Source organism: Paramacrobiotus metropolitanus, unplaced genomic scaffold, assembly GCF_019649055.1.
Source record: "Paramacrobiotus metropolitanus isolate TYO unplaced genomic scaffold, Prichtersi_v1.0 Parri_scaffold0000077, whole genome shotgun sequence".
NCBI lineage: Eukaryota > Metazoa > Tardigrada > Eutardigrada > Parachela > Macrobiotidae > Paramacrobiotus > Paramacrobiotus metropolitanus.
This window is the reverse complement of record NW_026570297.1, coordinates 53,487-75,710: the sequence shown is the minus strand read 5'-3', so window position 1 is coordinate 75,710 and position 22,224 is coordinate 53,487. Positions and strand designations below refer to the sequence as shown.

General features: G+C 42.0%; 5 protein-coding genes across 5 annotated transcripts; 2 read left to right on the top strand and 3 right to left on the bottom strand.

Moving 5' to 3' along the window:
- Window positions 1-689: 689 nt before the first annotated feature.
- LOC129595375 (eukaryotic translation initiation factor 3 subunit H-like) lies at window positions 690-3,888 on the bottom strand. The gene is given in 9 exon segments (XM_055492370.1): window positions 690-1,093; window positions 1,250-1,385; window positions 1,453-1,602; window positions 2,001-2,106; window positions 2,168-2,245; window positions 2,248-2,331; window positions 3,476-3,545; window positions 3,548-3,631; window positions 3,699-3,888. Coding segments are annotated over 9 exon segments (1,038 nt in total). The 5' UTR covers window positions 3,771-3,888; the 3' UTR covers window positions 690-835.
- Window positions 3,889-4,053: 165 nt separating this feature from the next.
- Window positions 4,054-4,930, top strand: LOC129595376 (COMM domain-containing protein 7-like). Its single transcript, XM_055492371.1, has 2 exons — window positions 4,054-4,306; window positions 4,399-4,930. The coding sequence occupies exons 1-2, from the start codon at window positions 4,243-4,245 to the stop codon at window positions 4,626-4,628; spliced, it is 294 nt and encodes a 97-aa protein (XP_055348346.1). The 5' UTR covers window positions 4,054-4,242; the 3' UTR covers window positions 4,629-4,930.
- A 149-nt stretch (window positions 4,931-5,079) lies between these two features.
- Window positions 5,080-13,665, top strand: LOC129595378 (dynein regulatory complex protein 11-like). Its single transcript, XM_055492373.1, is given in 13 exon segments — window positions 5,080-5,263; window positions 5,364-5,457; window positions 5,547-5,676; window positions 6,419-6,846; window positions 7,462-7,684; window positions 9,784-10,040; window positions 10,043-10,136; window positions 10,359-10,632; window positions 11,005-11,516; window positions 11,519-11,560; window positions 11,999-12,163; window positions 12,431-12,708; window positions 13,296-13,665. Coding segments are annotated over 13 exon segments (2,625 nt in total). The 5' UTR covers window positions 5,080-5,252; the 3' UTR covers window positions 13,413-13,665.
- On the bottom strand, window positions 13,471-15,463 carry LOC129595377 (uncharacterized). Its single transcript, XM_055492372.1, has one exon. The coding sequence runs from the start codon at window positions 14,965-14,967 to the stop codon at window positions 13,768-13,770; it is 1,200 nt and encodes a 399-aa protein (XP_055348347.1). The 5' UTR covers window positions 14,968-15,463; the 3' UTR covers window positions 13,471-13,767.
- A 3,534-nt stretch (window positions 15,464-18,997) lies between these two features.
- LOC129595356 (uncharacterized) lies at window positions 18,998-20,747 on the bottom strand. The gene is made up of 2 exons (XM_055492342.1): window positions 19,558-20,747; window positions 18,998-19,374 (listed from the first exon to the last, which is right to left on the bottom strand). The coding sequence occupies exons 1-2, from the start codon at window positions 20,723-20,725 to the stop codon at window positions 19,343-19,345; spliced, it is 1,200 nt and encodes a 399-aa protein (XP_055348317.1). The 5' UTR covers window positions 20,726-20,747; the 3' UTR covers window positions 18,998-19,342.
- Window positions 20,748-22,224: the final 1,477 nt, after the last annotated feature.

Genomic DNA, 22,224 nt, shown 5'->3' with positions numbered 1-22,224 from the left:
GCGAAAATTAACAAAGTTATGAATTTTGAAAATTTGAGTTATAGCATATGTGTCTATGGGCCAGCGTCAAATCTTCACCGTCACGAATTTTATTGCGCAATCATGATGTGGTGCACTGGCATATCTCTGTACACACCGAACCAGCTGAATACAAATAAACTTGCTGCAACTTGCAGAAAATGTTCTGGAAAGCGGAAGTTTGTGAGAAGCCGAACGGCACAAAAGTGGTTCAGCATTGAAAAGTGCTCTGGTCACGTGGTCCGGTCTGGTCGTTTCACTAGTGAATCACTACTCGTTTGACTCACTAAGTATGGTAAGCTGTCTAGCTCACAACTCTCTGGCACTTAATTCTTTCTTCCTGCCGCTACGGCCCGCTCAAACCGTAGTGCATATGAAGCCGCGTATTCATATGCACTACGCTCAAACTTGTCGGTAAAAAATCGATCGAACCAGTTTAAATAAAACATTACGTAATTTTCGTGAATTTAAAATTTTCCCCGATCCAGGTCGAATGCATGTGCACTGTGTAAACACTGCTTACGCGGTGTTACTGCTACCCTGAATTATTACTTAAACGGAGATGACAGCACCACTCGCTACCCGTAAGGTGACCAACTTAACTATCTTTTCGGTGTAACTTGACGGACTTATTATCTTTTCACTTAAATTTTAATACACAGTAACTGTAATTTCTTTATTTTTATCATTCAGATAACATGAAATCTGGTACACGATGATACATTCTAAGTGCTGCATAAAAAGAACTAATAAATATTACGAAACATCAAACAATTACAACCAATCGGACTCGGAATATCCAGTTCGCGTATCATTTCTACTGCGGCTGCGCTTCTTTATGGAGAGCCGATAAGAAAGCGGCGGAGCTGTCCTTGAGTTTGCCCTGCAGAGCTTCGGCAATCTGCATCTTGCTCAGACTCTGCGATGAGAACTGTCCAATGCGCTCGCAGTACTGCCCCACTTGGGCCGATGCCAGGACGATGTCGGCACGCGGCGGCTCCGGCAGGGAGCGGAACATTTGATTGATTTCGTCTTCCGTCAACGGCTGCTCACCTTTGGCTAGTCGCTGTTGATTCTACAAAAAAACAAACACCACGGTAAAAGATTTCGCACCGACCTAATGAAAAATGCCCGATTTACTAAACTGCCTATGACGAAAACTGCAGGGATTGTGGCATGTGCAAAGCAAGCAATTAAGGGAGTAAATCACTGATCACACTATAAAGTCTACCTTGCGTGCAATAATTCGCCGCCGGTCCTGCTCCATTCGCAGTGTGCGTTTTTGGTGCAGGCTTAATTTCTGATTTTCCTGTAGCAGCTTATCGACACTTTCCAGCAGCAGGCTGACGTTCTTCTCCAAAAGAACACTACAGAAAAATGGAAAATTCAACCGTCATGTAAATTTTCCGTGCTCGTAGGGATAAAACTGCATACTTTGTGGAAAGATCCAAGAAAGGACGCTTGTTTGGAGAAGGAGCGATTAAGTCCAGTTCACTAAGCGCTGCGTTAACAAAATGGCTATTCTTTATCTGAATCGGGATCTCCTCAAATAAACTATCCACAGTCAGCTTCGATCGGCGCACACTATATAAGGAAACATGCTGACATGTTAATCCATATGACATGGCCATGACGAAAAAATCCGAAGAAACGTACTCGTACCGAAAAATAAGGATGGATATATTGTCTATTTACATATGTTAAAAATTGGAAAGTAGAGTATTCGTATAAATTCCACTAGCAGAAATAGCGAAGTCAGAAATAAAAATGTTCTGCGAAACATTAAAAGCCGAGAGTTCTAAATTAATGTCAACTCTGAAAACACAGTAAATAAATAAATGTTAACTATTTAAAAGCTAATTTTTCAGCTATACTTGAACAATCTGCAGTACTGTTTACTGTACTTAAGATTATTGTACTGTACTGTTTACTAGTACTGTTTACTGTACTTAAGATTGTTTACTGTACTTAAGATTATTTACCTATCCATGGAAAATTCCAGGCCGTCTTTTTTAACCACTCGCATCACTTCAGCGCCCAAGCGGTAAGCTTTTAGGGTTAATAATCCTTGTGCAGTGCGCACCGGATCTGTGGAGTGGAAATGATTAATCAAAAACCGATTCTTCGCTTTTCAATCGTCCGGTCTTACCATAAATTAACACAACTGATTCCTCGACAGCTGACTGATATGAATGCTGAGATTCGAAGACATCCCGATTTAAAAAGATCCAAATACAGCGCTCTTGTACCATCCAACAACCAAGTTATCAACATTCACTTGACGCAAACGCCTGGTCATTTCTTCACTGTAATCTGCAAAAAATACTGATTAAACACGGATTTCGATTGAAACTTAGAAACAGCAAGAACATTAATTGAGCTTTGAATCTTCGATCAATACGAACTCGTACTTCATCTGGGAGAATTTTTCAGACAAACCAGAGCTTTACTCTTCAGTTGTGCCGCAAACGTTCAATGCACTCATTTCTGAATGGCGTAAACGGTAAAAGCTTCTTTCTGACTGTTGCTGCTGAGCTGCCTTTGCACTTCACAAAAAATTAATCGGCAATAAAACCGCGGCAAGTTGTACATTTGACATGTTGTACATGTTGTACATCCGCGGCATGTTGTACATTTGAGTTCCCTGTACAACGTGTACAGAGATATGCCAGTGCACCACATCATGATTGCGCAATAAAATTCGTGACGGTGAAGATTTGACGCTGGCCCATAGACACATATGCTATAACTTAAATTTTCAAAATTCATAACTTTGTTAATTTTCGCGTTAATGTTTTGTGAGTATGCTTTAAAAATATAGAATAATATCTACTATTAGGCAAAACGATTTTTTTTCTGTTTCCGTCTTAAGGTTTGGCACTGAGAGCATACGTGGTTAACATAGCCGCCTACGAGAAATCTTTAAATCAAATTAAATGACTTCTCCATAGACAGCCATGCTAATTACGTAGGCACATAGTGCGCAACCCTAAAATAAAATCGAAAAAACATTTGTTATGCCTACTAGTATATATTATTCTGTATTTTTAAAGCATATTCAAAAAACATTAACGCGAAAATTAACAAAGTTATGAATTTTTGAAAATTTGAGTTATAGCATATGTGTCTATGGGCCAGCGTCAAATCTTCACCGTCACGAATTTTATTGCGCAATCATGATGTGGTGCACTGGCATATCTCTGTACACGTACAACATGCCGCGGATAAAGCAGGCAATACAGGGCACTGCTTGACTTCCACGTTTGTAGGTCCTCAGTGGCTGCTAGTGTAGATAGTGAATCACAAACAACTAGGCAACCAGGGTTTGGTGCTCAGCTTGAAGTTGTTATAGTGAAATCGTGGTAAGTCGACCTTTGCGTCTCAAAAATTTTTATTTATCTACAAAATTTAGGAAAAAACAATAGTTAAACAAAATGGATCCAGATTCTGTTAATACCTTCCGCTTCTTGTTCATTTCCTTCGCCTTTGAGAGACGGATACGCATATGTCAATTCTAGTTTCCTCCTTCCTCGAGCAAGCCGCAAAGAAATCCCTCCGCATGTTCCCCAAGGGTTCGCTGTTCCTCACACTGCTTGATGATTTGCAGTACGACCTAAAATCGTAATAAATGCGGGTAAAAATCCACCTGAAGCAGGCACTGATGACGGCTGTCTACGCACCAGCGGAGTCAGCTGGACCATTTGCACGGGACTTTCATCACCCTGCCTGGTGCCATCTTGATGAGGAGCCATGCTTCAAAGATAAAACAATCAATTGCTCAGAGAAAGAAAGAGAAACCACTGATTCTAGCGTAATTAATGCAAAGAACCGGTCGGGAACCACTTAAAACTGTGAAACAATTTTGCGAGTTCTGGCAGTGCACTGAGTGATTGAGGAAATCGTAGACGTAGCCAAACAGTCGTACCATTTCCAGTGCAGCAATGGAATTTGGCGCTAATGCGTGCTTAGAGCAGTACCATTTCCAACAGTTGGGATTACATGGACTGGGATCCACCGACGAAAAACAAGGAGGCAGATTTCTTTTTCGATTTTCACCGTTCACGAGAGCGAAAATAGCTTCCATTTTAATTTTTTTTGAGTGTTTTTAGTTATCGTTTCTTTCTTTTGTTGCTTAACTTGCTTTTCTTGACGTACACGATTTTACTGCATCTAAGATCTCGGCTCAGCTGTGATTTACGTTCATTGCCTTGGTTTATCTGAAACATGCCTGAAGTGCAGTCGAAGCCCAGTCAATCGCCTATTGTTTTCAATGGATTGAAGGATGTTGGTGCGTTAATTTTGCTTCTCATACGTTTCACTTGACTGGTTTGAGTCACAATTATTATTGCGAACCATAACTATCCCTCATGATTTAATTAGAATGGCGTATCGGTGTGACCACATCATCCAGTGAAGCGGCGCAAGTCGGACAGACCTTCGTGCAAGTGAAGATGAACGTGGAAACGGGAATTCCAACATCATCTGGATCCGCCGCAGATTCCTCGGCAAATTCCTCGCAAACCGTACAAGTGGAAATGACCATTCCTAAATTCTACGCCTTCCTAAGCGAAATGGAGAAGGTTAAGGCTAGTCTGGCCATGTTTAAATGAAATACCACTCGAGTTTTTTAATTCTTGTAATCTTGTGAGAATTATTACTTTTGTGGTTTGTATTTGTTCATTGTGATTTTAAATGTATTAAATTATGAATTATTACTAAAAATTCAAATTACTTCTAGCGGAAGTTAATCCGCCTGCTTCTAAATTTTAGCTGACATTTCGTGAATATAATTAATTTTTTCGGACAAGTGACTACGATTCTCATTCCTGTAATCAGTGTAATGTGCTATTTGCACTAGTGTAATGTCTGTTGCATTAATTTGTGAGCTTCGAAGCGAACAACAAAGATTAAAAACGAAACTGAATGCGCATTTCGACCGGTCGTTATTATTGTATGTTGTTGGTGTAGTGACTAGTCACATCTTGTATTTTCTCCATAGAAACAGTGCTCGTACAATCCGAAAAATGTTAACAAAATACGTAAGCCGAACATCCGGTTCTGGTGTGTTTTGCAATGATTGCACCGTAATTACAGTATACATTATGATTCCATCCATATTTTTAATGTACTACGGAAATTATTGAGTACTTACATCGTTGGTGCGAGATATTTACAAGTTGATCCGGTGACAATTTGGCAGTTCATCCGCTCGTTATCGCCGCTAAATCAAGAGGATGTCTCACGTGTGAGTCCATTTTTTGGGAAGTAGTATTGCACAAAATCAAATAAAAATATCATATTGGTTTTTTTTAAATAATATTACATATTCCTGTGCTGTTTTGCAGGTATTATCGGGAGATATGGCGGCAGGCCCATCTGGAGCTGGATGCTTTGCTAAGCGAAGATTTGGCGGATCTCTACCAGCGTATGAAGAAAGAGGTGTGCTGTCCGCCGCGTCCACGTAGGTTACGGAATAATGTTGGTAAGGGTGGATTGCGCAGCGCTAAATGTTTGCGGTTTACCCACAGGAGCCTCGGTTGATCTTCGAGGTGCTGGCCGGACTATATCTGCGCTACATCCAGATTTTTCGCAAATTCGAAACATGTCTGGATCAGATTGTGCATCCACAAAAGCGCCAGTTTCTCCGCCAAGTTGTTGGTAATTACTCCATTAAGTCCGCTTAATTAGATCTGTTACGTATGTTTTATTCGGTTTCTTTGGTGATGTCAAGAAAAGCAAAACATGAAGCCAATTTTCATGGTATTTTTAATGCGTTTTACTCGCAAAGCAAGTATTGATAAAAGAAATAATTTAACGTTTTTTAAGATGCGTAAAAGTGCATTGACCCAAAATTTACTGGATAGTCAGAGGCCAGAGTACACGTTTTTGGTATTCTTCAGTCGTTCTTTTTCAGTAATGTTTGTTTTTTAGCAATAGAAATTTGTGTGCAAATACCTATTCACATAAATAATACGATTACATAAAAATAAATTTTGCATAAATTCTGCACCCTAGGTTTACCTTCCGATATGATTAAACTCTCTAAATGTTGTTATGCAAAACCTTCGAATTCTTTTTGTATAATTACAGTATAGGGTGCGGCGTTACACGAAATTGCTTTCTGAATTTTGAAAGAAAAAATAATATGTATACTTCTACCTGTTATATCTGGATTTTTCTGCTCTTCGGGTATTGCAGTTTTTTGTATTTTTGTCTTAACCCTTACACTACATTTGGACACGTTGTGCTGTATTTTTGATAGCGCATATTGAAGTATTTTCTGCTAAAATCGTTTTTATTAGCAATAGCAATGCTTCAGCTGATCATTGCAGCCCATTCCGAAACACATTGTTGTACCCTGCAATGTACATATCTGACGTATTTCTGCTTCCTTATTCAGGATCATTAATTGGTCGTCTGCAGGAGCTGAAATTCGAAATGGTCAACCTGGAGCAATCGGACTTCCAGTTCCTGTACACTTACGCCCAGGAGCTGGGTTACACCATGATGGATTTGGACATTCCCGTGCCACGTTATTTAATTCACGACCGCCATGAAGTCCTGCAGGAACGGGAAGCTTTACTGCGGAAATTCCAGGAGAAACGCGAGAGCATCTTGGTCCGGAAGCGGGGCGCCCGGGCAGCGGAGTTTCCGGCTGCAGATGCGGCCGGTATTCTACTGCAGCTGGAGCGATCGCGACAGGCCTGGCTGACGGTGGCGGAGAAGATACGCGCCAAGAAAGACGAGGCGCGGATCAGCGACGAGAATCGCCGGCTGCCGGAACATTTCACACAGCAACAGAAGGATGCAGCACTGCGAATTCAAATGGTGAGAACCAGGACGTAAACATTGCCGCTTTGTTTTAGATGATTTTCCACAATTTTATACTCTGTTATTATTTATTTTTTTATTATTATTTAATATGTAGTGTGTACGTAATCAGTAACTAACCAGACTTTGCTATTCTAGTAAGTTCCTGATATTTTTTTGTTTGTTTATTATCAGACGAACACTTTTCATGTGTCTGCTTTCGCTTTTGTTGAATCGAAAGCACCGCTCTCTTCAAACAGCAAAGCTTGGCAAGCTTAAACCAGTAAGGATTATAGACTAGTCAAAATAAAATGTTCGACTTCCGGGCTTCAGGAAATGCAGTTTGTATGATGACTTCGTAGTATAACGGTTAAAAAATAAAAACCTATATACTGCTTCAGGTTCTTGAAATTTAATCATGCCTTTAATATGAGTAACTAAAGTAAATTTTTAATATAGTTTCGTACCGTTTTTTGAAACAAATTTTATGGAGCGCATAATTATAAAATTTCGGTAAAAATAGGTTTCTTTTACTGTTATAACGGAATAATGCATCTTCTGGCTCGTTTTTCCCCTGATTTTGTCGTTTTTTGAGCACTGTTTTGTGGGTAACTTAGTGAGCTTCTCTGGTAGTTTTGGAAAGCTACTAAAATCCGCCAGTTGACGAAGAAATACCGCCGCAAGGAGCTGGAGATTTTGAACATTATCGGACCGGATTTGGTGGATCGCAGTGGTATCGGCGATAAAGTAGAGGAAATTGCTGAGTCACGCCGGCTGCTGCAGCGCAAGAATGAGGCTCACTATCAGAAACAGTTGTCCATTATAAAAGAGCAGCTTCGCGACACTGAAGGGCCAGGTAGAGTTTTCGTCGTTTTAACCCGTTCCCGACCATCCCTGTCAAATGGCAGGGTGGGGAACTCTTTTTCTTCAAGAGCCCGTAACCCAGATAGCTCACATTCTTTAGTTTTATTTCACAGTAGAGATGTTGAGCATCATTTTAAAAAATCGCACTGTCAAATACAATGTGGCCTGGGCATGCACCAGGTGACCAAAGGTGACCAAAATCCGGAATTTTGGGTTCGCGAAGGTCTTGGTTGCTCCTGGAGCCTCCCAGCGTTAGATAATTCCAAGATAAATTATTCGGGCCAACTTAGCGGCTCTTATTGCAAAATCATTAAATGACATGAAAAATAACTGGACAGCGGACAAGCACAGTGATTTTAAAATTACCTGCCAAGTTTGACAGGGATGGGCATGGTGCTATTTTAACAATAAAATTATTAACTCGATATAAAATCTCAAAGCTTTAATGGAAAGCCACACATGCAATCAAAAAATCGAGCAAAATAAGTGCTACAAATGCTGTTATTTCGATGGTCATAGAAATGACCAGTGGTCAGTAAGCTCGAAAATTTTCAAAAATTGCTTTTTTTGGGGGGAATATTTGAAAAATTATTCACGAAATAAACTGCAAAAAACAAGAACTAACGCGAATTATGGACCAAAAAGGGTTTCCGTTTGCTGGCACCAAAGCTTTGCAGTACAATGTTAAAATTCAGATTTAGATTCGAGAAACGATTATAAAGCACACTATGCGTACTCCAGGGTTAGAAGAAATAATAAGATTTGAACTGATATGTAAACGTATTTCATGGATGTTGTTCAGATACCTAGCCGTTTTGAAATTGTACAGCATTTCTGCGTTCAGTCACGAATAGGCTTTATTGAGTTACCCAGCTACAACGGATAATTGCGGAAATGACTATGCGGGTATAGATTTTCAGTGCCGGTGCGGCATATACCGTATACTGTAGGACGTTGGTGATGCCGTGCGGGTAGTTATCGATGTGGCTACCGGCTTATGAATTGCTTAGTGATGGTTGAGACAGTTTGTAGAGTACCCTCTATAACCTCTATTCACTAAAAAGTTACCAAAAGTCGGCTAAAACAGTAAGCGGCAACAACGAAGATTAGTCAACATGCAGTATAACGCGGACATAAGCGACAAACACCGCATATGCGCTTGTAAGGATGCATTTGTTGTTTTTATCCAACTGAGGATAGTTTTATATCGTTTTTTTACGGAAAAGCATGAACACTGTATCTGTATTAACAAGCGGCGGCCCAAAAATCCAGTTTTTTTAACAATTTTTATTATTACTGACCACTGGTCAACTCGATGACCACAACACTGTTTGGTAATTGAAGAGTTTTTCAAGGCCTTTCGTTGAGGTGTTTGCCTGCCCCAGTGCGACCCTCCCATAATTATTTATAAATTTCCGCGTGTTACCTGCCAAATGGCAGGATGCCCATCCCTGTCAGTTTGGCAGGCTATCGCCCTGCTTGACCTATGGTCACAAAAATTCTCAAAAAATCAGTTTTTCTTGATTGAATTATTTGGTTAAGAAGTGCTAATTTTCAAGTTGATATTCGCACTCCTTCTGGTAGCTGACTTTGGTGGGTTAAACGTTGTAATATGTTTGAATATTTTTTGATAAGCAAAATACATATGAGTATTAAAACATATCTCTTCTACTATTAAATGTTAAGGCTAATTTGTAAATGTGTTCCAGTTTTAAGTTTCGCACTGAACACCCGGCGCACAGTTGTGCCTTCGAACTACGATTGTAGCAATATTAATTTGAAAAGTGAGAAAGTGATTTTAGATTTTTTTAAAATTGTTTGTTTGTGGCGTTTTGTGGTGCACCTTTACTTAAAACTAGGTTTCAGTCTCTATGTCTTCAGTTTGAGTTCTAGCGAAAATTTTTCTTAAAGGTTGATCACAATCTATAATTAGCGGAATCAGGAACAACCGTTTAGCTTTTTGGAGATGCCAAAATTTCGGTTTGCCCAACCGTTTTCGGGAAAACCGAAATTATATTAAAATTGAATGCTTTGGATGATGACTTGGACTTTACAGTGAACTGTACCTTACAAATTCCTTATGTTTTGCAGGTATAGTTAGCAATATGGAATTACAAATTCGTCAGTGGTTTCTGGAATATCGTGATGCTACCGGTTCATTTCCGGATTATCCGACGGAAGAAGAAGGTGGCTCGGCGTCGCTGTTCGTGAAGAAGAATCCCCAGCAGTTAGCCATGGAATTAGATAAGCTGCGCCGACAACGCGAAGAAGCCGAAGCAGCGGCGCTGGAAGAGGCCAGACTGGCGGCCGAAGGCGGTGGGAAGAAGGGGAAGGGAAAGGGTGGTAAAGAGAAAAAAAAGACGGAAAGGACGCGAAGAAGGAGAAGAAAAAGCCAGAGGAAAAGAAAGGAAAAGATAATAAGAAGGGCAAGGGAAAGGGCAAAGGTCAGTAGGGCTTTAAATTATTCTAAAACGTTTATTGATTTAGAACTGTTATTTATTAAAAATGTTTTACTTAGAATAATCTGTGCTACTGGTTCTATATAATCTGTAGTAATTTCTACCGTTTAAATTAGTCTTCCATTGGCTTTTGTAGTTGCTGCTAGAAATTTAGCTTTTCACTGAATATTTATTAATTGCCTCAGCATGATTTTTATACGATGCCAGGCGAGGAAGACGAAGGCTGGACGCCGATGATTGCCCAGTCGGCTTTCATTAAAGATCTCACCGAGTCCATGGTGGTGTTCCATGATTTTTGGGAGCGTCGCTCGGACGACAACAACGCTAACCAGGAATTCGATACCGACATTGTAAAGGCTGACAAGCGGGTGGAACTTAAAAATGAAATCCGACTGGAAGTGGATAAAAATATGCGCACTGAATTGGATTATCTTAAGTTAGCCATTGACGGGCAAAAACCGAAAAAGAAGAAAAAAGGTATGTTGACATAATGGACATTATATGAGATATTGATCACAGCAGAATGTGCAAAGTATATGTACGCTGAACGCAAAACGAAGACTTTTTGTTTTGGTTAAAATTTCTTCTGCATTTGGAAGTCGTATGTACTTGAAATTATTGGTCATATACAGATGCAGACTGCCCGTTGTGTAAATGTTCCATACGGTAACGTCTTTAGACCTTTTTGCATCGATTTAACTTAAGTAATTTTTGTTTAATTTTTTTAATTTTATCTTTTTAATTTAATTTTTAATTTAATTAATTGTCTTAATTCGGAGAGAGGTCAACATAGCGTGGAATGATACATTGGCAGCACACTCGGAAAATTATAACCGCGGATGTTTTCATACAGGAAAGAAAGGCAAAAGGGTAAGAAGGAAAAGAAAGAGAAAGACCTCACCCCCAACCGTACCACCGAGTCCATCGTCGAGGAGCTGGCGATGCAGGGCATCATGGTGCCCACCATGCCGGCCTCCTTCACCGACTACTACGGGAGCGCCCGTTACATCGGCCAAGAACTGCGCACCAACCACTACGACTTTGACCAGCCCCTGATGCCCCAGGCCGCCGAGATCCGCAACATTCTGCGCCACTACTGTATCCTCAACACGGCGGAGAGCGCGGTGCGGGAACGGATGCCGGTGGTGAAGTCGCTCTTGCTGGTGGGACCGCCGCATAACGGCAAGCATCTGCTGTCACGGGCGGTGTGTACGGCGCTGGGTGCTTGCCGGTTTAATCTGGATCTGAGTTATATTAAGAGTCGGTATCGCGGCAAACCCGGGATCGTGATGCTGGTGCATCTGATCTTCAAGATGGCCAAATTGTTCCAGCCATCCGTGTTGTGTATTGAGTGGGCGGAGTATTTGGTGGGGAAAAGGGACCCAAGCAGTTCAAGCTGGAATATAAAGGTGTAAGAAAGTGTTCGGTAGCAAATTGTCCGTGGTAACCACGAAATATTACCTGGATATAAAATAATTTTTTCCATATAATTTGTTGCTTTTTTTCACTGGAGAAAGCTTCCGCTTGTTTTGGTTAAGGTAGTTTCCGTGCGGTTGTTTACTGCGCGCTGTTTAATGAAGACTGTCTTATGCTTTTGCAAAAAAATTATAAGCAATTATTTAAAGATTCATGAAATGAGGTTTTATTCGGAAAGCACATATCAATTCGCCACTCCGCATTTGTTTGCAGCCATGATACTACGATGCCTTCGGTTTACGGTCGGGTGGAAATACCGCTTATTTACTGCAGTACATAACTACATATGCTTATTTCCGCCGGATATCAGCACCAATAAAAATTCAGACGCAACGCAATTGCACTTACAGATTTCGGTTTGCTATTTGCAGCACTGAAAAAAGAATTGCTGAAGACAATGAAAAAGCTGCCACTGAAAGAGCGCATTTTGATTCTGGGACTGAGCAGCAGCCCTTCGGATTGCGAAGTGAAAGCCGCGAATTCCGTGTTCAATAAAATAGTCCCTGTTCCGCTCCCGGATTTTCACGCCCGCGTTGGTATATGCAGCAGCACACATTATCAGAATGTATCAATATAATAGTTTTGTTAAATAAAATCTAAAAATATTTATCCTAAAGTATTGTCGTTCCGGTTAATTTGGATTTGGCATGGATCTACTGCTATGCAGCCAGTACACTACCGTTTCATTGCAAAATACGTTCTTTGTTGGTTTTTAAAAAAAGACTGTGCTTTCCTAAAATAAATCCAAAGATACTGCAAAATGCAATTAATTGTACTTGCGGCTTTGCATGTTTATCTTTTAGAAATCCTCAATCGCACTCTGGCCCAGGAAACGGGCTATAACTATTTATCCCTGGATCCGCATCTGCTGCCGACCGTGGCCAAAATCAGCGAGTATTTCTCCACCACACAGCTCGTCTCGCTGGCGAAATCTGTCATCAGCTGGATGACACCGGCGGGCGGATTCGCTTCCGGCGATCAGGAGCGCCGTTTCAATCCGCACTCCGTCACAGTTGACCGTTTTATTCCCTTGTGCGCACAAGCCAGACTGTTTGCGGGAAAGCCGTTGGAGCAGTTTGAGGTAATGTAGATGTTTTTCTACTTTATGAAGATTATTGAACTCACTGTAATACAGTATCAGTTTGGGAGTATTTTTTGTGCTCGAAGTTAAGACAAAATTTACTCTTTTTTGCACGTTTCATATACATTTGAAACGTATATTATATATATCATATCCAGATTTAAAGTCGTGGATTGCACCTTGAATCTTTTCTAAATTGGCGAACTGGTATTTCTTTTCACTGAATATTTACTACTGTTGTTACTGTTTTATTTTATAATTTTTTTATTTTCGAAATTTTCTTTAATTGCGGCTATTGCTGGAAAAGTTTATGCAAGGCTTTTGTGAGTTTTGGCTCAATACATTTTCTGCCTGATGGAATCTGGGAGTACAGAGTGTTGACAAAATTGCCGCTAAATTGTTGTTAATGTTATGTTCGAGTACTTGTAGCATACTGCTAAAATCCATGGTCAAAAATCATTTGCCAAAAGTAATAATTTGTGAGGCACCCTAAAAATTGACAAATCGGTATGAATGTATAATTTTTTGTCTGGAATTTACCACTTTTATGTATTGCATTGTTGGATTCACATTTCCTTTTTAAACAGGCGTGGTATGCGAAAATGCCCATAAATAAGAAACGCCGGCTGTTATTGGAAGATGAGCTGGGCGTTAACAACGCACCGAAAGGCAAGAAGAAGAGCAACAAAGCGCAAAAGAAATAGCTTTTGTTTATTAATCTGTTGACCTTTAAGACTGGCTTTATACCAGTTAGTTCACACCTTTGATTGTGCCACTGCGACGGTTTATTTGGTTTTGACACTGTGAATCCTTCCGGAGAAATTTTAAATTTTATACAGAAAAAAATGCCATAGTAAATCGGCGAAGACGTAATTATTGTGCCAAAATTTGTGAAATTAATCAATCACTGGCAATGCATTCTATCGGAATTATAAGTAATAAAATCTGCAGAACCGGTTCTCACAGAATGCGGCAGAACAACTCAATGAATTAATTAACTGCAAAAATAATCGACAATTTTACGACTTTTCTCACCGGCAAATACATCCTTCTACCATATTATTTTCTGGCGAATTTTACGGCGAGCGCCCGTTTCCGCCGGAGCTTCGATTCCGGTGCGGACGGTCCCCAGGTGGCCTTGACCTCACTGCTGAGGTCATTCCACACATCCCCGAGGAAATTCTTGGCTTTAATCCCGTTGGCGTACACTTTATCCCAGTTCTTGGTGATCTCGTCCACCACTGGACCGCCGGCGTTCACCAGATTGGCAATGGACAGTTCGTATCCGCCGGAATGATGCTTATGCAAATACAGATCCACGGAATTGCCGCCCGGTTGCGGCCGGTCGAAATCCGACGCGGTGCGCATGATGATAATTCGCCCGAAATCCACCAACCCTGCCATGGCCGCCCGCAGGAGGGCGCCCAGCGTCCCGTTATCCTCCTGCTGGGTGGTGCAGTACCGGCCGGTGCCGTTTGTGACAACGCGGGTGAAATTGTCGAAGGTCTCGGCCAAGGGGGTCCCGCCCCAGTATATATCGCTCGTCGCCGTGTCGCATTTGACAAACATGGGCGGCTGGATGGCCGGGCGGGTTTTGTAGTTGGCACGGTACCCGCGGGCGGTCGGGCTATCCTGCAGCTTGGCCTTGGACGCCACGGTGAACAGTTTATCCAGCAACGCCTCGTTCAACTCATACACCTCCGTTCCATAGAATTTCCCCGGGTACTCATTCGGGTACCGGGCGCCCAGCGCCACAAACCCGTTCGGCCAGTCTTTCGGCAGTTCGCGGGCGTCGAACTCATGGAAGAGATCCACCTGGATGGCGTATCGCGCAAAGGTCACCGATCCAATGGAGCCCAGCTTGGGGTTGATGCCGGCAATGCCGGTGATGAAAAAGTACGTCTTCTTCAGGTTGAAGAAGGGGGAAAAGGTCAACGCTGACAGGGTACTGGCGGCGTTGATCTCGCCCTCGTCGGTGGTCATCACGCAGACGGAGCCGGCGGCGTTGCAGCCGACGGCGGGGAAGCGCGAGGAGAAGCCCAGGACGGTGACGTTGATGGCGGTCAGCTTGTACTTGGACGCCAACCAGACGTTGGTTTCCGGGGAGAACATGGTGACAATCATCACTTTGGGCGCCAGGACGTCCTTTTTCCCGTCACTGCGACCGTATTTTACGGCGGGTCGACGGGCCGGCGCCGGTGCCGACAATACCGTGGCCAGGCATCCCAATACAACCAATACCGCGAACACCGCCCGCATTTTTTGCTGAATGTGATACTAAGCAAAAAATGCCGGGTTTGACGATAAACCCGTAGTGATCGGATGGAAAAATGCCGGGTTTCGGTTGGCGTTGTGGATATATACCCGGTGTGATTATATAAAATTGGCCGTGAGCGGTTTTCGTTAAGCAGCCATCAGATCATAATGCGATCCATTAATTATAAAATATAATTAAATTATAATTAATCAGACCAGCGTCAAGATGGTCCATATGGGCAGCCTGACCTCCCGGGCAAATTACTCACACGCTGGACCAATACAGGATGCGGTTGACAGAATGCCCGGAAGTAATACTTTTTCGCAACTATAACGACTCGGCCATGCGAGTTTAGTTTTATCAAACTGCATAGCATGTAAGTACATGCATGTAGCACATTATACACATGTAGTACATCTTACATAAGCCGGTGAATTTACAATCCGTGTAGCAAGTACGAGAAGCAAACGATTTGACAAGAAGATTGACAGATGGACCGGTATTCCTGTAAATAAAAACTTTAGTCTTTTTGCATTTGCTGAAGCAGCAGCTGTATTTGTTGGGACATCTTAAAGCCCATCCAGGGATGTGCTGTGTAGTTCTTACAAGCAGGATATTTGTTTAACTACTTTTCAACGGATTTTTTTGCGATGGTGCAGTCAGTGCAGGGGCATAGATTAGATGCACGTGCAGCACCAATATGCCTACTCAGCATATAGCCACTGTAAAGAGCTAGGGTAGTATAAAAGAAATGACGGTTTCTGTAATTTTTTGCGGTATTTGCAAGTCGAGTAGAACATTATTGTTTTTTAAAATGTCAACAGTGCATGTTTCTACAATTCTCCTTTGGAGCAAATAAACAAAAAGCTAATCGGTGACGTTAAACTGGTCGAAGGATAATGCTGACAATACCTAGGGTACATCGGCACAATGGCATTTATCGGTATCGGTAACCTACGAGTAGTGTACTGTACATGTATCTGTAGATGCCTACAATGTATTAATTTTTTTGCAAAATCCATACAAAGTGGCGACATATTTCAGCATGCGAGAAAATTATCACGGCGTACAAAATAACGCCTAGCTCTCATTCTACGTTCTGTTAATATGTTAATCTACGTCCTCGTATTATTATGTCAGAAAGACGAATCATACCAAAACAAACAACCGGGCCAGTGAAAATGTATACAACTCGTACACATTTTTAGTGGGCTGTACAATGTAATGTATCGTCATTATTTTCGTTTCTGGTATAATACGAGAAACGAAAACAGTGACGAAAAATGGCAATAAATAGTATGCATACAGTTATAATACCATATGTATCAATGTAATGTATCAATAATGTGGTGAAATGCATCATATGTAGTAATTCAACATGGTAAAGCAAACACCTAATAAGGGCAGAAAATTACTTGAAACATTCGCCAATTACACATTCCATTCCGCCTCTCACACCAGTTACACACGCATCGTCCGTTGTCGTACGATCCCCCGCAATCACATTGCTCATCACACGCATCCTTAGCGATATCACGCCACAGGACATCGAATTATCCCACGTCTTGCAGGCCTCCGATTTCTTCCCCTCACCATACTTCAACCGCACGTACCGCCTTCCTGTCTATTCCACACGAAATGCGTACAACCCGTCGTGTTGGCACAATTTCCTCCATACGGGCGTGACTCAGATTACGCCGATCATGCCCGCCATTAAAATCACAACCCAGTGCCCAGTTACCGGTCCAGCCGTCCAGCCGAAGTTGTTGCCGTTCCAGGCGATGACAGTGTCAGATACAGATACACATGTATCTGTACAGATACTGCAAATTTGAAAATTTAAGCTGTAAAGTGTTAATGCTGAACGAGCTGTTTATTTAGTGCTGGCCAGTTTAATAACTACGTTCGCAGCATATTCGTAGATTTTTCGTCCACTCTGATTTCTGATCGCGTACGCACTTTGCCACTGGTTAATGATGGTTATAATAGTCCGCGCTCATGTACCGGCTTCTACGGATGCGCCCGCGGCTGGTTCTTAGACTTCCTTCCACTCATATTTTATTGTTTTCAAGGGGTGGATTTTTTAGATATAACAAATTTGCTACCAAAACTAAACCTGGTATACTGTTCTAGGGTATCCGTCGTCACAAACAGGAAGTCTGGTGTGCATGGGCGTAGGCATGGTCAAAATTTTCCGATGCCAAACAGGAGCTCTGCACAGATTCAGATGACCGGTGACACCCGCGGCTGCAGTATGTCTGCGTGTGTCCACTGTTTAGATGTCTACTGTGCCGGTCCGGTCATAGGCATAAGTATGCAGAGCACATCGTGCCGTTACGTCGATGACTGCACTGACCGCCACAGTCGCAACCACATGACCTTACTAACGGTGAATATAGTAACAAAAGTTACAAAACATAGCGTTCGGCTTTTTTGCTTAGGCGTACGAAACGCGCCGTAGGTGACATATGTGCAAACCTGATAATGCGATATTATGAAAACTATGGATAATTTTAGTGTGGTTCGACTCGCGACGACGAAAACCGTAACGTTTGTTGCATCTTATTTACGTAGTTGCTATATATGGCGGAAGAAAGCGAATGATACCGTAACAAAGAAATCGGCGCCTGAATCTGACAGCAGAAATGTGCAGCTTACATAAAGTCAGTGATAAAAATGGCAGCAGATATTCTGCACAAGATAATACTGCCCAATAACTACAACATGTTAACGTACCATTAGTGTTAATAACATGGTACGTTAACATGTGTTAATCACAATAATTTAAGGCAGCTCCGCCAGTTCATCTTCGCCCTTTACAGTAATAACACACACATTGCCCATTGACGTAAAATCCGCCACAATTACACCGCGCATCACATCCATCTTTAGCAGTCACTCCGCAGGTCATGGAATTATCTCCCGTCTTGAAGGCCCACGACTTCGCCACCTCACCGTACTTTAACCAGCACGTACCGCTTTCGTGGTTATTCCATACAAAATGCGTACAACCCGGCGTGTTGGCACAGTGTCCGCCGCATTGTTCGCCCGCCATGCGGGCGTGGCTCAGATCACGCCCGCTGAAATCACAGCCCAGTGCCCAGTTGTTGCCGTTCCAGGCGATACCGTTGTCGGCCAGCGCGAAGCCGGCCAGTGTTGCGGCGAGGAATAATAACGGAAAAAGTGCTTCTTCTACGCGTAATGTAGGCATATTGTTTATAAGTTCTCGATCCGCGAATATAAAAATTACGTTAGAAATTGCATATAAATGAAATAATGTATATTTTGATATATATTTTTATAAACACACGTCACGTAATGAGATCTGAAATTAACGGTACATTTGTCATAAATTATCAAATAAGTGGTGCTCGCAAGGTTTTTATATCGGAGTATACAGTATACCGTCCAGATTTCTGATCATATCAAAATATATGACGTGCATTAGCGCATGCACGTTAATTACCAATTACAGTAAACCACGCTCACGTAGCAGCTTCCACGAATATACCCGCCTGATTCACCCACTTCCGCTCACATTTACAATGTTTTTCGGGTGATTTTGTGTGTAATAGGTATGTACTCGCAAATGAAGTGTAATGCATATTCGATATGATCGCAAATTCGGTTTCAGGCGCACAGAAAACGCCTGCACCATGCAGTCAGACTTTTTAATTAATTTACTTTGTAGTAATATATCGTATAGATACGCGGCAGTGGAGGATGCTGTGCTTAAAAGTTCGCACATATAAGTATGTGCATGGATATATGACTGCAGCCCATAAATGCTAGATTAAGCTGTGTATCTCATACGGACAAAAGGGGGAATTTACGATCATAAGATTTTATCACTGACCATAAATAAACTTCTGGAGACTGAAAAAATTAACAAATATCTGAATAAAAGAATAGAGTGACTACCGAAAACAATTCGTAATACTGCGCAGTTCGAAAATAATTCCAAAATTTAGTGGCTGCCGCAAATTGGGCGTTGTCATAGTGTTTCAATTATTTTACTGATACCGGCACTCTGCAAAATTAAAGCAATAAATGTGGTCATAAAATAATTATTATTGGTGTTCCATCTGTTTCACGGTACGACTCACTTTCACCTCATCGAAAAAGCCTGCATTACCGCTACAACCGTACACTTCAAAATTAAACACATCGAGCTATGGCAAGTTTTCGGACAAGGTTAAGGTTCGGGGTACGTAAATCTTTAAACTAAATTATACGACAGAGTCCAAAGGAGAAAATTTAAAATGCGTGCATTCGGTAAATGTTCCTTGAGAAAGCTGCATGCAGCTACCCATCAACAATTCCCAGTTGTGTAATTGGAGTTTGTTGAGCATTTTGGTATCCAGTTCCGTCGATTTGTTAGCCTTCGTATCCCTTTATGAATTTCGAATCTGCAATGCAAAACGATGCCGGTAGGTTACAGTACTTTGTTTACAACAAGCGAATTTTCCAATACATAACCGTGGTTTAAATTAGTCTTTCAATCTATTTAATTTTTTAATTAATTTCGAAAGCTTTACTATATTTTTTCTTATTCAGTAATCAATAGAGCAATTTACTGCGCGCCACGTTACCTGGTTTAGGGTCATTAAGCGTATTAAACACATCACCCAAGTAGTTCTTGGCAGTTATTCCCCTTGCAAACACCTTATCCCAGTTCCTGATAATATCATCCACCACCGGCTTCCCAGCCAACAACATATTGGTCAGCGCCATGGAGCCGCCATGCGAACCTCGTTCGCCCAGCAACTGCTCAACGGCCGTCATCCCCGGCGCCGGCCGATCAAAATCCGCTCCCGTTCGCAAGATGATAATCCTCCCGAAATCCAGCACCCCACGCGCCGCTCCCCGAATCAACGCTCCCAGCGACGCATTGTCCTCCTGCTGTGTGGTACAGTACCGGCCCCGCCCCTCGGTAACAATTGTCGTATAATTGGCGAAATAATCCCCCAGCACTTTTCCCTTCCAATAAATATTCGCGGTGGCAGTGTCGCACTTCACCACCCCGGGCGGCTGCTGGGCCACCCGCTGCCGCCACTGCTGACGGTACTTTTTAATACTGTCGTGATCGGTCAGTTTGGCTGTGGCCGCAGCGGCCACTGCACGGTCCCGTAACGCCTCGTTTAACTCGTACAATTCGGTACCGTAGAACCACACCGGCATCACGTTGGGTTTCTTGGCGCCCAGGGGTACGTACCCCACCGGCCAGTCCGCAGGATAATCTCCATGAAAAAATTCATAGTTCAAATCCACTTGCACGGCGTATTTGGCAAAGGTCGCCGATCCCAGTGACGCCACATCCGGGTTGATGCCGGCAATGCCGGTAATGAAAAAATACGTCTTTTTGAAGTCAAAAAACGTTGAATCCACTAGCGCGGTAAGGGTGAGGGCGGCGTTGATCTCCCCTTCGTCGGTGGTGATGTGACAGATATTCCCGGCGGCATCGCAGTTGACCGCGGGATAGCGCGACGCTAATCCTGGCATGGTCACATTCACCGCGGTTATTTTGTAGTCCGATTTCAGCCAGATATCAGCTTCCTTATCAAACATGGTGATCAGCAGGATTTTGGGACTGATGACCCCTTCTTCCCATCGCTGCGGCCGTACTGTACATTGGGAGCCGGGAGAGTGTGGACGAGTTGGACGATGCCGGTGAACAGGAGGAGAATGCACAACGCCACCATTTTTAACATCTATGTTGCGGACCGGTGGATGTGCAGTATAAGTGACGATGGTAATCATGTTTTTTACTTTAGTGGTTTTTGCACGTGTGTACCCAAGTTGTTCGATAATATCCGGACCCCGGGCGCTTTAAGTCGTCCTAAGGTGTCTGTATTCAGTTCTGTTGCTTTAATATCCCGGCTTTCTGTTAGCGCTGTTATTGCTCGAGGGCTGTCAGATCCAGGCATCCTTTTGTACTGTATATTGAGAATATTATTTCAAAGCGTAATTATGTTGCCGGTACCAGCAACATACACTGGTGTAGGACAATACGCATCGCATATGCTACACGTGCACACTCAGAGCATTTTTTCAAAAACGATCACTTTTTAATGTAACGTCAAATGTACTATGGCGACATTAATATTGTACAGATACAAATGTATTGTATTAGTCACCCTTAAGTAAGCACAAGTAGGCAAAAGTTTCAAAATTCTGCTATTTCTAATCTGCCCTATAAATCATTCCTAAGTTTGCGTTTTCATATTTTGCAACTTCAGCTGCAACCAGTGTACGTGGTAACGAATTACTGCACAGAAACTTCATAATCCACTACACCAAAAGATATTCTTGCAAAAGCTTTGTACTTTTTAATTAAGTATGCCGATCACGTCTATAGTACAAAATTAATGCCGGGTAATGACGAAACTGAAAAAATTTGAATGACTAATGATTTACGTTTGGGCGCTATGTACTCGGTAAGTTTACTCATTTCCAGTTTCTTAATAAGCTTTGTATTTAACATCTATGCTCAAAACTTTTCAGAATTCCCAGACGTAACATCAGAAAACAGCATGCAACTGGAGAAAGCCACGTTTTGCACCCTTGAAGATTCAATATGTAATGCAAGGAGTAACATTCGCAGTTCCACGTAATGAGAGACATGCGTCATACTGCTTTTTCGGAATTGAAAAGTTAAAATATGCGGATCAGCATAGCGTATCGACAGTAAAATAATTATTGACTCGTTTCGATTGATTAAAATTAATTCCTTAGACAATAAATCATCACGACATCTGGTTTTTTCCAAGCATTATCTGTATATGCTGTCGAACAGCACAGGTTTTACCTGCCCTTAAGGAGATAAAGTCACTCGCTGCAAACATCAGTACTTCCTCGCGACGGTATATAAACGCATAGAAGCACTATTTAATACTTTGTATGACACTAGTTAATGCAGGTTATTTTTTAGGCTTTTGGGAAGCATATTAACATATCGACACTTTAGAATTTCGAGTACTTTTAACACAATGTTCGGAGCACACACATGTACATTTACGGCGTTAGCGTGGACACTGATTTTAATTTCTGACCCTGTGCAGTGCCGGAAATCCGCTACCGGAAGCTTCTCAGGTACGAAAATCCTCAGTTCTTCTAATATATGTATTACAGTATCGCGCACAACTCTTGTTGAAGGCCGTTGTAAATATAAAGGCCACAAGAAGAAAATGTTTTCCCACAACGTCACATAAAGCAAAACAAATCAAAACGCAAGCCGAATAATTTCCGAAGTGAAATAC

What these genes read in the sequence shown, in the direction of transcription:
- LOC129595377 (XM_055492372.1), bottom strand. Translation starts at nt 14,967, where the DNA reads ATGCGGGCGGTGTTCGCGGTATTGGTTGTATTGGGATGCCTGGCCACG.
- LOC129595376 (XM_055492371.1), top strand. Translation starts at nt 4,243, where the DNA reads ATGCCTGAAGTGCAGTCGAAGCCCAGTCAATCGCCTATTGTTTTCAAT. An exon ending in CAATGGATTGAAGGATGTTG is followed by an intron (nt 4,307 to 4,398) that starts GTGCGTTAATTT and finishes TGATTTAATTAG; the next exon opens with AATGGCGTATCGGTGTGACC.
- LOC129595356 (XM_055492342.1), bottom strand. Translation starts at nt 20,725, where the DNA reads ATGATTACCATCGTCACTTATACTGCACATCCACCGGTCCGCAACATA. An exon ending in GCTTAATGACCCTAAACCAG is followed by an intron (nt 19,375 to 19,557) that starts GTAACGTGGCGC and finishes TTTGCATTGCAG; the next exon opens with ATTCGAAATTCATAAAGGGA.